The sequence below is a fragment of the Arctopsyche grandis genome, chromosome 7 (genome assembly GCF_051622035.1).
Source record: "Arctopsyche grandis isolate Sample6627 chromosome 7, ASM5162203v2, whole genome shotgun sequence".
NCBI lineage: Eukaryota > Metazoa > Arthropoda > Insecta > Trichoptera > Hydropsychidae > Arctopsyche > Arctopsyche grandis.
This window is the reverse complement of record NC_135361.1, coordinates 22,374,855-22,394,386: the sequence shown is the minus strand read 5'-3', so window position 1 is coordinate 22,394,386 and position 19,532 is coordinate 22,374,855. Positions and strand designations below refer to the sequence as shown.

Below are 19,532 nucleotides of genomic sequence, written 5' to 3'. Positions count from 1 at the left end.
ACACAGAATACATACTAAAATAACTCTAATATGCTGCTTATAACAGCCATGAATCATGAGCCAGATGCAGCTGAGTCTTCCAACTGAGTTTAGAACAAAACATACTGATCCTCAATCTGAGTTGTCTTTTAAAATACTTCGATGACGGATATAATTTTTAAATTTTAAACAAAAACTGTTGAAAAAAAATAGCTTATTGAGATGCCAACGCCTGGCAACTATGCATTTGCATTGTGTCTGTTATTTGCAGCGTATTGAATGCACCTGAGTTATTTATACAAATGAAATGAGTCATCGCTAGCCACCATTGTGGAGTGACATCTGAAACTTCAGTTACAAAGGCATGTATGTATGTAAGATTTTAATTATGTTTAACAACTGACTGATGATATTCTATGCTGATACGTATTTGCACATACTAGATTATAAACATATGTATATTATGTGTTATAGATTCGTTCAACGTATGTGTGTATATGTAAATATACCATTGTGGCACATCAGGTTCTTCCTGTAACACCACAATGGTCCAAAACTATAATATAAATAAATAAATAAGGTAGTAGGGAATGGAAGCATCATCGAGAGTAAAAATTATGCTAGGCAAAGTCATAGGGTTAAATTTTAAAATCCGACTTGTCATGAATAGTCACCGGAGCCTGAGGGGGCCGTGTATTGTTCAAAGGTTGTAAATGCATTGTTAAAGGTTTGCCGAACAATGGATAGCACTGTGACTATCCTACCTCTAGTCATGAACAATGATTATTATTTTTTTTTTGTTTGTTTTTTCTAGGGAAAATCTTATAGTGTAGTATAAAATTATTCTGATTTATATTAAGCTGATTGCATAGAATTTAATTTTACATCTTATATATGTAATTATGTACTGCTACTATAGAATAAACAACTAGACCAGTGCTACTCAAACGCTGGTCCGCGGCCCAGTACTGGTCCGTGCACCGGCGGTAGCCGTTCTGCGGATAAAAACGTTGCATCATTTCATCCATTATATAAATTATACGAAGACAAGCCCTGCAGACTCGAGATTATTTGGGATACTATGTCAAGATATGGGCGCTGATTATAAACGACTATCATCGCATGCTGTCATACGTTGGTTGTCAAGGGGTGAAGTGCTGAAGAGAGTATTTAAGCTCAGGGGTGAGATCGCTATATTTCTACAACAAAGCCAACAACCTATGCCAGAACTATTTCAAAACAAACTTGATAGCCAAGCTAGCTTGTTTGACAGATTTTTTTTTTCCATTTTGAATGACCTTAACTTCTCCATGCAAGGAAGAATGTCATCTTGTTTTACAATAGTAGACAATACAGATGGGTTGAAACGAAAACTAAAAGCATGGAAGATTCGTGTTTATAAAGATTGGTATGATATGTTTCACAATTTGGCTGATATTATTCATGAAGAAGGAGAGGAGCTTAATATGACATGACGTTTTTGAGCGATGTAATCAGTTGTCAAATTTATCAGTCACCAAATGACGATCTACGAAATGGATCGATACGAAATCCATTTTTGACATGCTATGATATATCAGTTAATTTGGAAAAGAAACTTACACTGTTCGACACGAAAAATGGTTCAGAGACGAGATATGACTTTTCTTATAGGTCTATGCCCAGTAAACACAAAAAATTTGATTGCCTCGAGATACGGAGATATATGTATGTTTTTAAATCGCGCGATTTTTACATACCTCCTTTTTTTCATAAAATATGAAAAAAATGAAGAAAAAAATTTGTTCCCCATACTGGTTGATGGTTGATCGTCCGTCACATATTTACAAATATACAAATATACAAATATATATATTTAGCGACAGTCCGTTTTTATATATAGTACTAGCTGTATTACCCGGCTTCGCTCAGTGTTTATAATATAAACCGCTTAAACATGACTAAGCTAATTTAATTAAAAAAAAAAAAAAATTTAAAAATTTAAAAAAAAAATTTTAAAAAAATTTAAAAAAAAATTAAAAAAAAAAATCAAAAAAAAAATCAAAAAAAAAAATTAAAAAAATCAAAAAAAAAAATCAAATTTTTTTTTGCCTTCTAGGGCTTCGCCCTCGGCACCCCCCTGAGCCTTTGCCTTCTAGGGCTTCGCCCCTCCACGCCCCATGAGCAATTGCCGTTTAGGGCTTCGCCCCCATGATCAGTTGCCTTTTAGGGCTTCGCCCCTCCGCGCCCCCATGATTCAAAGCCGTCTAGGGCTTCGCCCCCCTTAGTTAATGCCTTTTAGGGCTTCGCCCCCCGCGCCCCCAAGATTAATTGCCGTTTAGGGCTTCGCCCCCCTTAGTAAATGCCTTTTAGGGCTTCACCCCTCCGCACCCCCATGATTAAATGCCGTCTAGGGCTTCGCCCTCCCTAGTTAATGCCTTTTAGGGCTTCGCCCCCCGTGCCCCCAAGATTAATTGCCGTTTAGGGCTTTTATTTTTTTTATTTATTTATTTATTTTATTTTTTTGATTTTTTTTTTTTAATTTTTAAAATTTTTTTTTTTTAATTAAATGTTTGCTATTAGCTTAGTCATGTTTAAGCGGTTTATATTATAAACACTGAGCGAAGCCGGGTAATACAGCTAGTATTTACATATACATACAAAGTCTCTTTCCAAATTATAGATTAGATTCTCCTAGGAGTACACGTAAAGGAAAGAGATGGATACGATAACGAGAAAAATACTACGTGTAGTATTTAAACTACGCATTCAACATTCGAAATTCGTTGTGAATGTATCCGGATCGCAGAATATACTCTTCGCACGCATGTCGCGAGCTGAAATCGGTTATTTATCTCTTCTACTATCCTGCGATCCGGATACATTCACAACGAATTTTGAATGTTGAAATTCGTAGTTTAAATACTACACGTAGTATTTTTCTCGTTATCGTATCGTCCGAAAATGTAGAAACATTTTTGACTGTCGGTGCGGTGACGGTCACCTGTGAAAAATACCCCCAGATATACCCACAAATACCCGTATTAAGGTCTGTTCATACCTAGTCAGCACGTACCGACTTCAGCAGGTATCCGGCCGTACGAAAAGTATTCTTTGGTACATTTTGTATGGGTATATTCATACCAACCGTCACATTTACGCCACGGCAGGCTTACAGCAGTACCCGACATTTCCTGTTCATACCTTACAGCAACATCCGTCAACGTATCGTATCCGGTTTTTTGGCCATCGTGGAAATATACACGCGAATTACGTGCCATGAGTCTGCCGCTTTGCTGTTTTGGACCAATTATCGATAGTTACAGTTGACAGCTGTTCAATCTTTCGACATGGTTTTGGCGCAAATAATTTTGTCCATCATCCACAAGCTCCTTATACAGTGTCCAAAACTCTCCTTCGGTTTTTCTATTTTTTAACATGGGATGCACATCGAAACGCCTCCGTGCTTTTTTATTGCCTTCTTGAGCTTCTTCTTCCAACAACAGCGCGATTATACATAATTTTTCATTCGATAAACGTCGAAACATTTTTGCTGACTTGTATTCTGACGCGTAGCTACGAATGCACGTGTATGCATTCATATTGCAAGTACTCGACAATACGACGTAAGCAATATTGCGCCGTATCGTCATGGCCTCTAATGTATAAGTAAGCCGATTTTGACTTGCACTCGGCCAAATTGCTGTAAACGTGACGTGACCGCGACGTGTAGTTAGATATGAATAGAAATGTAATAAAATGACATATTTGAAACGGAGTCATGCAGTGCTGAAGCCGTGCAGTGCTGTTAAGTATGAACAGACCTTAAAAGGTACGGGCGCAGAATACGGGAGGAAAAGCATGTTCCTCCTTTTCCTGTTGTATCCTGCTCGCGCAAATTAAGTGAGTATGTACCGTTTACCATATGCTGCGTACGGACCAAACCAACGACGATTTTGGTCCAACGTTTTAACCAGCAGGATAAAACCAGTAGCGTACAAAATATCGAAATAAAAATTAAATTTAAAAATTGAAATTAAATATCAAAATTAAAAATATTATTATTATATTAAAATTAAATTCAAATATCAAAATAAAATTATAATCAATATATTAAAATTAAAATAAAATATTGAAAGTTAAAACAGAACATGCCCAATTTAAATAAATTTTCGAGATTGACCTAAAATTAGATCATCAACAATCACATACATAGGTAATCCTCGACTTTTGTTTGTCGAAGATGTTTTGACTTACGAAGATACGCACTAAGATCGAAAAAAAAATCAAAGAATTATTATTTTTACTTCCCCGTAATGCGCAGTTACTGAGAATATCTCATGTATAAGTATGGGTGACCGAGCGATGGTCCCAACCCGGTATGTTGTCGGTTTATCAAACGAAATTTTTTTAGTCTTCAATTGTTTCTCTCGTCGAAATAAATCAATTAATTAAATCATTTCAGAGGTAAATTTTATCGGATAATGTGTGATTATTAATTTTATTTCGACGAAAGAAAAAAAACCCTTTGACAAATCACCGACATCCGACACCGCGTTTTTTTATGAATTGTTTTTTTTTATCGATCGTCGACGGTAGAAATACAGTAACATCTCGTAACGACTTTAACAATATTTTTTTTTCGCTCGTAAGCAGAGAAATTATAATATTTCTCTGGTTTTAAATGCGCATCGTCGTAATTCAAAACATTGTTGTAATTCAAAATATCAACGATGGTCTAATTTTAGCTCAATCTCGCTCTTTAGCTTGATTTTGATATTTAATTTCAATTTTAAAATTTAATTTTTATTTCGATATTTTGTACGCTACTGCTTGTTAAAAAGTTGGCCCAAAATCGTCGTTGGTTTAGTCCGTAAGCACCAATACACCATTTTTTTTTTTGATCTTTCGACTTAAGATCTTTCGATTTTCGATCTTTGCCTTCCGATATTTGCGTTTTCTGTCGTTTAACATTCTGTCTCGTCACGTAGACCCAGTACCTGCACATGGCCAATAATTGGCAGATATAGTACCTGCAAATAGCCACAACCATTAAAAAATACGCATTTTTAAGGTGGACACTTTTTCATTGACCGAATCAGCATTGACAGAAGAGACGTGGGCCGTGGGTGGATCTAGTGAAGAGTAGAGGGGAAACGATAGAATAAGCAATAATAAGCGATTGAATTTGTCGTGCGGCGATTGGCATCAGTGGCTGCGCGCGCAGGGCCGTTGCAGGGCAGCGGACAGTGGGCGGCAGGAGAGGGGCGGCAGCAGAGGGGCGGCACAGGGGCGGCTCGCGGTCGTACACACGAGGGGCCCACATCGAGATGGAAGGCGGCGCATACGGCGGCGGCAAAGCGGGGGCGCCTCTTAGGCCCGCAGACCTCATTCGGAGACCACCGCTCGTCCTCAGAGCCGTTTGCTGGGTATATTCTACTATTTTCTATTTTCCACCCCGCCCACCCACCCACACTCACACCCACTTCCACACCTACAACCCCACTCATACTCAACGAAATCGATTTCCACGCCGCGCTTGCCCCGAACACTTTCCTCTTCACTTCATCGCTACGTTTTTCTTCCTGGAAAAATCAAATAAATCAAAACCCCTCCATAAAGCATTTCACTTTTTCTCATGCACTTTTCAGCTGAAGATTTTCACACGAATTCAACCATTACATAATGATGACAACGTGCGCTTTTTATTTGAAATAGCATTCAAACTTAAATTATTAGAATATTCAATTAACGATTTTCTTTTGTTTTTTTTTTCGCGCGCGCGCGCGATTCAATTCATGGAAAATATTAGTATTGTTTATGTAATACGCAATTTTCGCACCCGATGTACATATGTAACATATATACAAGATATATTTTATTTTTTACAGTAAAATTCGAGTATATTGACCTTGGCTCGTGGTAAATCGATTAGGTATGTCTACGGTTTCCAAACTGTATTCTTCCGAACCGTGCGTCGTGTTTGTTGAATACATTTTTACTCACTGCATACATAAATGATTTTTCAATGCTTTCAGTATGAGTAAAACTCTGCAGTATTAACGTGACTGTAATTTCAATGGAGAATGCAATTAAATTTGCATCGAGTGTGTCAAGTAGAAAAACCGATTGTGCAACACTTACTTAACAAAAAATAACATAATTTAATTCGTATACGTACATATGTATGTACATACATATATACATATGTTTAGACTTTCATTTTATGTACATATTCAATTTTTTTTTCATATATAAATCGTGTAATGAAAATATTACATTGCATAAAAACCAACTTTATGCAGTGAAAATATTACACTGTATAAAGACCAACACAAAATAAAACAAACCAGATATATTGTCATCTACAAAAATTACAAATCCAGCGTGATTTCATCATCGCCGAATAGTCGTTCTCTTGATAAAAAATCTAAAAATAGATTTAACTTTTTGTATTTAAAAAAAAGTTGCATTTGGATACATCTCAATAATTTCACGTAATAGGGTTATTATATTACATACATTATGTATACAGGTTTTTCATTCCAAATTGACATTGAAAAATGGTCAAATTGAAATGAAAAAGGGTCAATTTGAACCTGTATTGGTATAAATTCAGTACATCTAATCTTATGTATACTGCTAAAATGTATGTAAATATACAAGAAAACGGAAACGGAACACGTGGGTGAGAAGTATGACAAGGGTAGTGGACATAGTGGATAGAGTGAAGAGATTGAAATGGCAATGGGCGGGTCACGTGGCTAGAAGGATGGACGAAAGGTGGACAAAAGAAGTACTTGAATGGTACCCGAGAGAATGCAAAAGGGTAAAAGGAAGACCGTAAGGAAGGAAATTAGGAAAATGTGCGCGGTGAGATGGATGAGAGTTGCGCAAAACAGAGATGAATGGAAGAGTGTTGGAGAGGCCTTCATCCAGCAGTGGATGGCGAATGGCTGTAAATGATGATGATGATACAAATATATACAAAAAATACATATGCATATAAAACATATACCACTTCTGATTGACACAAATTTTGCAATAAATTATAATAGATAAGTAATCAGTCGTAAAATTTAACCACTTATTCACATAATATATTCAGTATTACAGTATAATCTATAATAATTATTAATCATTTAAATGTATATGTCCAGCAGAATAGACTAGTGGTTAGCATATAATGCATTGAACAGAGTGGTCACGGGATCAAATCCCACTGGTTTCTGTTGACCAGACCTTGGATTTGTGACTCCAGGTCGATCGTTTCCTATCAGAGTTTGTCAATTTATCTGATTTTCATTGAAACGGTTCCAACAAATTGGCAACCTTACCCATTTTCTCGCAAAATCTCGAGTTTTCAGCAATCTCGAATTTCGCTGAATTGTATAAAAATGCTGCAAATTTACAAATTTGACCATAGATGTCTCTGTGGATATTAATTGATATGTATTTATGTACTTTGTATAATACTAATAATATTCGTATTAAATGTACAATGTTTCTTTGAATTGGGGTTACCTAATAAGCCTTCCTGGTATAAATTAAAAATAAAATAAAATAAAAATGTACTCTATACAATAAATCAGTATGTTTTTTTTTATATAAACATTTAATAGACTGCTCAAGTGATTATTAAATAAAATAACGCCTACTACTATTTATGAGTGCCAACGAGTACTAGTGGGTGTTTTCAAATTAAAAATGCTAGGTGATATCAATTGATACCGATCAGTCATCTCGAGTCACATAAATGACTTTAAATTATCAATTGACTCCGTTACACTTCCAGCGTAGAGTAATTAGATTGAAATATTCATTTGTACTATTTTCATTATCTACAGTTATTCAGCGTTATCATTTTCGGATGTATATCATCAAAAGGATGGATCGTGGACACAGAATCCGGTAAAGAAGTATGCCTCTACAACGGAGATACAAACGCCTGTAACTATGGGGTAGGAATATCGGTGATTGCTTTTCTCGCCTCCATCGGTTTCATCGTCGGAGAAGTTATGTTTGATCAAATGTCATCAGTCAAAACTAGGAAGCACTATGTCCTCGGCGATTTAGGCTTCTCTGGTAAAATAATTGTAGTTTTATTTTTATTCAATTGTTATATAATATTTATGACATATGTAGTTCATGATGTAATAACGTGTTGTTTTGTATTTCAGCTTTTTGGGCATTTTTGTATTTTGTTGGTTTTTGCTATCTCACCAACGCTTGGGGAAAGTCTGCAGATCCGCCTGAGGGAGTTGGTGTAAATCAAGTGCAAGCTGCAATTGCATTTTCATTCTTCGCCATTTTTACATGGGTAAATATAATTGTTGAATGCTAAACGGGATTCTTAATATGCTTTACTTCCCTTTTTTGTACACAGAAAGTATATGACTTGGCTCATATACTGGCCAACCTCGAACCCATGACCTTATAATTAAACTATTGTTGTACCCAGTGGCGTAGCTACCGTGCCCGCAGACCCCGCAATGTGGGGGGGCGCCATGAAGCGCGCCTTTTTCACTGATTTTTTAATGTGTTCCGTAAATTTTTTGAGATAACTTTTTTAAAAACTTCTCTTATTTTCCAACCTATTTGTAATATACGTGTATGTACATACATTATTATACATATTTTGAATTCATCCTCATTGTGTAATTGATCTATGCCAATAGGGCTAGAAGACTGCCGTCTTTTTCCATCTTTTGAACGTCAGTGCCACTTTTCAACCTATTTGCTGAGAATTCTCTCTTATTCATGTATATATCTTTACAATGTGTAAACAATAAAACAAAATTATATGATTCAAACAAATAAAATTTATAAATTTTTCGATGTCACCACAGATGGGAAGTTTTTACGGAAAATTCACCATCAGTTACTTTAAACAGATTGTGCACTGCTTGTTGGTCGTCCAGATTAAATTATTAATGCACTTCGATGTATATGTAGGTATATATACCGATACGTAAAAAAGGTATAAATTATTAATTTGGAAAGTTATTTTAAGTAAATAATATGAATATATGGGGGGGGGGCGCCTTAAAATATTTTGCGGGGGGGCACCAGGAATTCACGCTACGCCACTGGCTGTACCCGATGATATATCATCGCATGGGTATGTGTTGGCATAATAAGTTATTAAATAAAAAAAATAAAAGAAATATGTCGGTCCAGTGCTGGTTTTAGGGGGGGGGCTGGGTTGGACGGCGCCATATAAGTTAGGGCGCCACACGATACGCTAAAGGCGCTTTAAAATTTAAAATTAGAGCACCAAAAGCCATTCAAAATTTTAGATTAGAGCGCCAAAAGCGAAAGTTTTTTCTAATGGTGTTTAGAAAAAATTTCCCGGGGGCGCCATCGGGTGTAAGGCCGATACTGTGTCGGTCCTGTGTTTGATCCCACAATTTTTTTCAAATACCTTTTAAATGTATTTAATTTAATATTTATATTTAATTGTTTAATATGAAAAAAATGTTAAAAATCTACCTACCTACCTACCTACACGTAAACAATAGAAAAATTAATAAATTAATTAAATAAATTTTCAATAGATGCCGGTAAATGCACAGAGACTTAGCGCCGTCTATTTGCCTAGAGGACACATTGGTAGCAAACAGTATATTTAGAAGTTTTTTCTTTTGTTATTATAATCGTATACGTTTTGTTGGCGGTGGTTTAGCTGTGACATACACCTGTATGTCGAATCGAAGAATCGTATAATAGCCGATGGACCTAATTTTATATTTACATACCTCCTTTACGTTTCACTTTCAATTCAGGAAAAAGTTTGCCTCTTATCCGATCGTTTTCATACTTTGCCATATTGCTCATTTTGGTCATCAATATAAGTAAATGGATCCTCCGCCGTTACGATGGTGCAAAAATATCGTGTAAGACGCGTTTGAAATTTGAATTTCTGAAAAGTGACTGACGTTTATCCAGTTCTTAGTTTTAAACATAGATGGCGGTAGTAAAATAAAATTATTGGTATTTTTATTCAAAATAATAATTTCATATACAAATTATAGAAGAGGTACGTTTTTAAAAAAATTTTTTTTCTATATGGTATTAAACTTGTACATATGTAAATATAGAAGTTCAAATAGTGGGTAGGGTGGTTTTTGCCAATTTGATGAGAAACCGTTTCAACAATAAAATCAGATAGGAAACGATTGACTTGGTGTCCCAAATATCCAAGTCAAATGACCAGCAGTACTACAGAAATACTTCCGAATAAATTCTTTTCGATCAAACCCGGTAACCTCTCCGTGGTTAGTATTAATGCGACCATCGAGCTTTACTGCTGATTATAATTAATAATTAACATTTATAATTGAATTGACATTATTATTTAATTATTATACAATTAAAATGTGTCTTCAGAATATGTAAATTTATTTAAAATAATATGTAATCAATTAAAAGAAGTCCACAGAATGATTTTTCGAATTTGTTTTTGTATTTTTAGGCTGGATGTGCATTTTTCGCATTTCAACGATTTAGGCAAGGAGCAGAAGCAGCCTTTGCTCCATCTTATGAAGTTGAAGGGGCACTAGGTGGTGGGGGTGGTTACTCCTCCTATCCAGGAGCACCTGATCCTGATCCAGCTTATCAAGATCCACCATTTACGCAGCAAAGGGGTGAGTTAATTGTTCCAAACCGGTAACATTTCAGAATAAGTGAAATCATTACATAATACAATGTTTGTATAATTTGATCAACAGGTCCTGGAGATTTCCAAGCACCGACATATTAAAATGTCTGATTGCATTAAAATAATATCCTAGTGATGTTACTACGACCATCGAAGGAGCCAATGCATATATTTTAACCACATTTGTTATCGTAACTCGTAAATGCATTCAGTGTTTAGTTAAATGATAAACATGTTAATTGTGGTTTCAAAGTAATTATGGCTACTGCACATGTCTTCTTCAGGATTTTCTAGATATTGTATTGTATAGTTAGCGTATAATTTTCGGGTGTTAATACACCCAGTATTTTGTGCATGGAAATTATTAAGGTCTTAATTTCCACTAGACAATAATATCTCAAAAATTCTGATTAGAAAAAATATGCCATTTTATTTGCTGTGTTTGTTGATATTGGCTTTTGTTAAATTATTGCATATAACAGTAGTAGTATGTACCTGTTTGTTTTGTGGTGTAAAATGTTCTACAATATGTAACTATTGTGATAAAATTTTAATTATGTTTTTGTGTTTGTGCAATTTAATTACAATTTCCAATTTATAAAACCGGCCTAGCAACAGTGTTGGAATGAATTGTTTAAATACTGTTTAATATAAATAAAATAGACGAGGCAACCTTTAATTGATGATGAAATATTTTTACATTTGAAAATAAACATTTCAAGTCCTTTTAATCGAAATTATTAATACTTTTCAGCGTCATAACCAAAATTATTACGATTATTATACTCAAAATATTGAATGAATTAATGGAATCTCTTATATAAACAGTATGTGAACTATTTAAACATCTGCCATTCATCACTGCCTAACAGAATCATTTATCTTTTTAGTTGGCATGTATGCATACATTGTCTAAATTCAATAAATGTACAAAAAAAAGAAAATAATCGAACAATATCTAATGTAAAAGAATTGAAAGAGAATATTTCTGATTCTCAATTTGATTAAAAGAATATTCTTTCAACAATTTGAACACATTATTACATTCACAACTTCTAAATATGGACAATATAAATTTTTAGTAATGATAATGAATATTTTTTCTATATATGAACATTAATTGACAATTTATTAACAAGACTTATTTATAATTTATAAAATTAGATTGTTTGCTTTCTGTTCATATTGCATTCTTACTCACCATGAGTTATTAAAGTATATATGTATGTATTATCTATGTGTGTTCAACATATTTTAAAATTGCATGTTTGGATTGTATGAACGAATATATAATTTAATCTCAAATGAATAATAAAGATGTTTTATATATATCACGAAGTATGATTATATTGTAAACCATAAAATCGAAATTAGTTTGTTGCATTATTGCGAACGTTGTAAACAAATAAATTTGATATATTTGTAGATTTTGATCATATTTTTAATATTCTAGCAATCTCTATATACATTAATATTGTAACAGTTTGTGTTGAATGTTATTTTGTACCTATTCTTAATTTCATACTAAAAATCAATCCCAATTTCCATTATCAATGTGAAGTTGTTATTTTTTTAATAAATAAATATATATCATTATTGTTTAGATAACCTCGACGAAAATTATCTTATGTTTCTGATAATATTAAAGCATTCCTTTTTCTAGTCATATAAGTATTAAATTTGAAGTATTTATGAAACATCTATAAAGTAAAATTAATAAGTATAGAAGATTAAGTAATAATTTCAATGTACAGTTTAATTTGTATAAAAGAAAAGGAAAGGAGAACTCGTAATAATGAAAGAATCATTCTTAATAAAAAAAATACAGTTATATTTGTTGTTAAAAATCTACTGACTGAATGTGAACGGAAAAAAATACATCAATTTCATTATTGTTGAATTTGTTCAAATGTTAAAATATTTTATATAAAACGTACGTAAATACATACATACATATGTATATGATCTGTATTGATTTTTTGAAAAAATGCATGACTAATCACAAGTTGCCAAATAATGTGTAATCACAAATTCTTATGAAACATCTATTAAAAAAATTCTCTTTTCCTGAATAAATGTTTTTTTTTTCGTGAATAAATGTTCGAACAATAAAATACTATAAATTGTACTTATTAAATATGTAGGAAAATGTTTGATGTATATGTGTAGTATCAAGTATTCTGAATTGTTCGCATCTTTGCCTTTTAATTAAATAAATTTCTTCCTAAGTAGTTCTTTCAATATGTCGTACATATGTATGCATTTTTTTGCAGCTACAAACGAATCCAACGAAAAACATTTGTTCTACAAAACTGTGTTTTCCACAAAAAATTAAATTAAAAACATATTTTTATAGTATCTGAGAATTGTAACTAAAAACCCGTTGAATTTACGTAATTTCAAAGTTTTGTATATTTTTTTCTTTGATAGAAATTCAAATGGAATATCTCTATCGGACCATTTAAGATGCATTTGTAAGGATTGTATGTTTGTACCATTTGAAACATAATATGTACAACTGAAGGGAATTGAAAGTCAACAAACATGCATCTATCTTTCATTGAATTGTGTATGCATTCACTCACCCGGTGGAACATGTGTTATTGATTTCTTATCCAATCGAACAATGTTCTGTTTACAGTTTTTTACATATACAGTTTTTGTCTGTATAATTTACATAAGTAAAAAGTGAACAAACCATGTCTCGATAAAATTACCATTGTTGATTGCAATTGAAGAATTTGTGAATTTGAAGCAAATGCAATCAGCGTTTGCATCCGCAGTGATGACTTCAATTGCACCATTAATACAAATAACTTCCCATAGCTTGCACACATAGTATATAAGAACTGTTTTGTTAGACGATCGTTGACCTGTATATTCACTCATCGAATGAAATACATTCTGCGAGACATTTCGTAGCTATTTAATCATATTTTGCTTATATATATTTATAAAATATCTTTTGCAATAAAAACACAATATATGTAATATAATATATACAGGATATGTAAGAATCAATATATTTAAATGTTTATTGTTACACCACGAGTGTATATAAATAAAATAGTTTAATGTGAGCTTTAGTGTTTATTATTTTATTAACCATTCATCTTATTGTTTACTTTAGTAAGAAGTATACATAGATATAGAATATACATAGATATGCCTTTTCATACAAATTTCGTTGGAGATGTTGTCGCCATTAACTGAGGGGTGCGGGGGGTTTAACTAGCGGGGAAGAGGTGAAAAAAAAGTCGACGCAGCGATCGTCAGTGGTCAGCAACTAGTTTATGTACATATGTACATGTTCCAACTCTCAGTAGCTAGTTAGCTTCTAAGTAGGAAGGTCGATTGACATTTTTCAAAAATTCAGGGTGATCGGCTTAGAGCGTATCTATGGTATTCTATATCTATGGAAGTATACGATATAAATGCACATACCTCCCAACTTAAAACTGAGGAAAAGCGTTATAAATATGTAGATAGATATTTTCGTACAATAAAAGCATATCCAATCTCAGATACACCAATGATATCACTCTCATAGCCAACTCTGAATAGGAAATGGCGTATCTACTCCGTCGTCTGCAACATGAAAGCAGAATACTAGGACTCGAGATGAACAGAGCAAAAACTAACATCATGGTGGATCTACACGGATACTCTATCCGATCTTGAAGTTGTATTATTGTTATCTTGAAGTTCATTTATCTCGGATCAATGTTATCAAAGGACGGAGGGTGTGAGCTCAAAAAGACATGGTGAAAAGCTCAATGTCAAAACTTAGCAAAATTTGGAAAGACCGGGGCATCACCGTATATGAAAATACGTCTGGTCTAAGCTTTGGTATTCCCTGTATTTTTATACGGAATGGAGTCATGGACGATGCGAGCTCGAGCAAAACAGACATGTGGTGCTGGAGACGGATGTCTAAAGTGGGAAACACCAACGCCTCCACCCTGCAAGAGTCGAGGGTTGGCGATAGGCTATCCATCTATCTCAGCCTCACGAATTGGTAGTCTGAATGTGAGAGATTCCGAAGACCAATTCACAACCTTAAGTGCCCGTACATGACCGGAAGAACAGAGATATCATTGGTGATGATTTATCAGAGATTGATAAGATGGCACCAGAGGAAAGAAGAACAGAAATCTCTCTTTGGTGTATCCTACAGTTCTTGTGGCACATCGTGAAGCGAGATCAGAACAGCCTGGAAATATTGCTCGTTCTGGGAAGCGTTGAGAGAAGCAGAGGAAAAGGAAGATTCCCAATAAGATGGAATGATCAGGTTAGGGCTGCTACTGGGAAAACTGTAGTTGAGTCACTGTGAGCTGTGGGATATCAAGAAGGATAAAGAACCATGACAGGCCGCATGATGGAAGTCAAACGACCATCAGACATGTGACGGAAAAGATATTTCCATACTCCGGACTCCTCATTCTTGATCAATTCAGATCATTTGAAAAATTTACATTAATCTATTTGTTAATGTCGGTTTTATACAGTATATACATACATACATACTTTCACTCTCTGGAATAATTTAGCAAAGCGTAGATTTGCAGTAGAAGCAAATTTAGCCAAATGTTTCAATAGGATATTGAAATAAGGTACATATATACATATATATGTATGTAGTAAATGAAAGGCGAAATTAATTATAATTTTTATTTCAAATTAATAGGTGTTAGATATGAAAAATATTTTGAGAATAGCAAGAATAACTTATTAAAATTATTAATATCTTATGTAAGAAGTATTCAATCGCTTGAATGTCGTTCGTGTTTTTTTTTTTAATACATAAATACTATATCGATATGTTAACAAATTAAGTCGGATGATCTTTAACAAGTATGTCGTAAATGTAGTATAAAATATCATTTTTATTTTATTTCTCTATATACACTTTAATTTATATTTTTATCAATAAGCAGCCTTTTCATAAAATAAAAATTGCATAAAAAAACATCTTTATATAAAAAAAGATCACACAATTCCTAAATTATAGAAATAGATAAATCGTTTTACATTTTTATTAGAACAAAAGTTAGATATAATATATAAATAAGGATGAAAAAAATTTGAAAATGAGAGGATTGTAAAGATCGAGTATATTAGAGAGTAGTATTATCACAAATTGAATGTCTTCTCTTGACTCAACGACCCACATTACAAATTCAATTTACGAACTTTTAAATCAAACATGAAATACCTGCGAAAATTGTCAAAACAAAAAATAAAAATTGATCAAAAATGAAGAAGTAAATATAATATATGTAATTAGGGAGAATTTCTAACAATTTTTCCATATACAACATGAACGAAAGCACTATCGAACACTATTCACATCAAAAATACATTCAATCTATATGTTTTGTATAATGAAACTTGATTAACATACATATACAATTGGAATACAAAATGATATCAATCACTAATACGTTTACATGATGTTTTAATGATAAGTTCACACATATGAAAAACGAGTGCACAGAAATCTGCAGATTTTTGTTAATTGTAAGCTTACGTCGATTAATAAAGTTCCATTATACACGCGAGAGTAAAATATGTGTGTATTGGTGTGTGTATATGTGTTTGTGTGTGTGTATGTGGGTGTGGGTGTGTATGTGTAAGTATGTATATGTATATGTAAATTTATAATATAATACATACATAAATAGATTATCACAATTCTATTGCATAGGAAAACATCGATATAGGAAAAGTACCTATCTATTTACATTCATATGGTTACCGACATACAATATATATATATATATATATATATATATATATATATATATATATATATATATATATATATATATATATATATATATATATGATTGTATAATCATATAATATATATATATATATATATATATATATATATATATATATATATATATATATATATATATATATATATATATAATATAATATATGATTGTAGAAATTTAAGTTCATCGTCTACAAAAATAAAACTTCATAAATATCATGAACGTCTTTGTGTGTTCAAATGAGATGCGTTACTGTAACAATAACACATTTGTGGAGATGATATGTATTACTGTAACAATAACACATTTGTGGAGATGATATGTATCATGAAACAAATCAGTTATACATGCATACATACATATATTAAAAATAAACAGCTAGAAGATTATAGTTTATATTAAGTTGATAAAAGTTAAAAAAAAAAACAAAAAAAGAGAGTATATTATGGTTTCTGCAATTTATAAAAATATAATACAATATACAAAAAAAAAAAAAACAATAATTTATCTACTGATACTTCATATGTATAATAGTAGATAGAGTAAAAATCATCATGACATACACACTGTAAATCAAATTGACCATTTTTATGATGCAACACTTCCTTTAAGTACGAAAAATCACAACTTGCATGTAAAAGTGCAAGTAAAAAATAACTATGTAATAGAAATACTATATATATAATAATAATAATATATTTTATGTTGGAAATTTCAATTCACATGCTTGTAAATAAACTAAACATCATACAATAATATGATTCGTCTCGGTTGAATATCGCATACACTGAGGAATGACTAACGAGAAGTATCCAGAGGTGATCGGCACAGGTAGTTAATTATGTATATAATAACATTACTTTCAATCTTGTCATTAACATATTTCAACGTCATTTTAACTACATGTCACTACTCAGTTCACCTATAGACGAATCACCCCTCCAAATATCATATACAATATATATGTATATATATGAATTCACAGTGGATAGGAAATGCAAATCGTTTAATTATGTATTATGTATAGGCAGATATAAATATAATAATAAGAAAAAAATATATCACAAAATTAAAAGATCACAATTGACAATTTTAGAAGTAGTTTTCATTGGAACAAAAAATACCTTTCATCAATTACGATTCAAAATATCAAAAATCACAATTTCGGAATGTGTTTCTTCGATTAATTGTTAAAAAATATACTTATAGTTAAAATTGTTCATTGTCAAATTCATGTCAAACATCATATAAACTAAAATCATTATCGGAAACTAAAACTTCCATGTCGGACAGGTAAACGGTTGGATCAACAACTTGGCTGCTGTCGGGCAGGGTGTGTTTCAAATCGCTGAACGTCTGCGGCCACTGGCCGAAAGCAGGCTGGTAGCTTTCGGGGAAACTACTCACGGAAGAATCATCTCTCGAAGTTTGCTGCCGGCTCGGAAACGGTGCGTTCTTGGACACACTCGACTTGTTCTTCATATGATTTTCTACGTTAAGTTCTAATGGCATTTGGTTATTGGAAATATTTGGCACTATTTGGGATTCCAAACAGTCTCGACCCACCCGGGAGTCAGATACATTAAGAGGCACTTGATTATCAGTGCTGTTCGTTTTACCTTGGAACCATTCGAACTCGGGACGACACGCGTCTATATGGTTGGCACCCGCGGACATTGGCATGAAAAAGTCCATGTGTTGTGGACTCTTGTAAAGTTCCGTGGCACTCATTTGGCGTCTCAAATGGCCTCTGCTTCCATCAGCACCACTTAATTTTAATAATCTCTTTTGTTTTTCGTCACCTATATTAAATTTACACGTTGGTTCAATATTGCTATACACTTGTTCGGCTGCCATACTACTTCTTTTCTTCTGCGAAAGGCTGTTTTTCTTTTTCTCTATGTCTAAATTTAAATTGTTTAAGCTGCTGCCTTTCTGCAGATGTTTTCCGCTGTGCTGTTGAGACGCGTTGGAGAAGCTCTTTTTGACGTGGCGATTTGCACCGCTTCCGTTGCGCTGAGCCATCCGTTGTGAGCTCATGCGGAGTGACGGAGCTGCACTACTGCTGCCTTGTTTGTGGTTTGGATTCAACACAGAATTATTTCTCGGCATACTACTGGTTTTTTTAATATGATTATCAATGTTATCAGTACTCGGACCGGTGGCCATCATGTTCTCATAAAAGTGCATATTATTATCTAGTTGGTTTATTAAATTTTGACGACTGTCGGCCATTGAATTGCTATGCCCGACTGAATTGCTCTTTCTGTGACTCCATTTTGTTCCGATTTTGCGACGTTGACTGACTCTTTCGTCGTTTGAAGATCTCGTCAGAGAGCTGTTTACTTTTTCATAGTAAGAGCTCTCTGGAGCATTGCTCAAGCCGACAGTAGCTGTGTTGGATAATTGAGTGATTTGACTATTTTGAGTAACAACGTCATTTACAGGCACGATAGAATTGCTTACTGTTTTATTTAACCTAACAGCGTCGTCAGCTTTTGACAACCTATGAGATTTCTTTTTACTAAGATCCGGTCTTGTGTGAGTCGATTTATCCAAAACCACCCGCGTCTTGTCGCCCTTGCACAATTTTAAACTAAATTTAAATGGAGGCTTATATATAACTTGTAACCTTACTTTGTCCTTTTCACCTTGTGATAAATTATTAACACTCTTCGAATTGTTCTTATCGTGTTTGCTTCTAGACGCTTTCGATGGATTGTTTCCTTTGTTGGCAGTTGTAAATGTTTTATCAGTTAAGCCGATGGGTGTAGATTTAGATTTTGTTATTAGAGCTGGGCGAGGAGTATTCAACAGCCAATTTTGAACTTTTCCTACAGAATCTGACTCTACAACAACGGGTACTGCACCAGGTATGCTTTTGTCGGCATCTTTTTGAGCAGCACTATAATCAATTACTTCTTTGTTCTTTTTATTTTTCCTTCTTGCAATAATTGTTTTATGTTTATTAGTTCCCGATTTACGAAGTTTTATCGCAATTGCTTCCACTTGACCATTGTTAACATCGGTCCCTTGTTTATGAACTTCTTCTGCGGTAACTGGAGCAACAATCTAAACAAAATTTTTTAAATATTATACATACATATAATGAATTAATTTTTTTTAAATAT

General features: G+C 33.2%; 2 protein-coding genes across 4 annotated transcripts in view; one reads left to right on the top strand and one right to left on the bottom strand.

The window, feature by feature from the left end:
* The first annotated feature begins 275 nt into the window (after positions 1-275).
* Syngr (synaptogyrin) lies at positions 276-12,844 on the top strand. 3 transcript variants are annotated; one of them, XM_077435234.1, is made up of 6 exons: positions 276-349; positions 5,033-5,387; positions 7,806-8,043; positions 8,139-8,278; positions 10,433-10,604; positions 10,689-12,844. In XM_077435234.1, the coding sequence occupies exons 2-6, from the start codon at positions 5,289-5,291 to the stop codon at positions 10,718-10,720; spliced, it is 681 nt and encodes a 226-aa protein (XP_077291360.1). In that variant the 5' UTR covers positions 276-349; positions 5,033-5,288; the 3' UTR covers positions 10,721-12,844. The 3 variants fall into 3 exon arrangements, with proteins under 3 accessions (XP_077291360.1, XP_077291358.1, XP_077291359.1); XM_077435232.1 differs by having other exon boundaries at positions 278-345; XM_077435233.1 differs by having other exon boundaries at positions 289-341.
* Positions 12,845-17,637: 4,793 nt separating this feature from the next.
* The window catches only part of Kul (Kuzbanian-like), a 66,053-nt gene continuing 64,158 nt past the window's right edge, over positions 17,638-19,532 (bottom strand). Inside the window, exon 15 of the mRNA XM_077434199.1 lies at positions 17,638-19,473. Coding sequence (XP_077290325.1) covers positions 17,638-19,473 — 1,836 coding nt within the window. The remainder of the gene's footprint in view (positions 19,474-19,532) is intronic.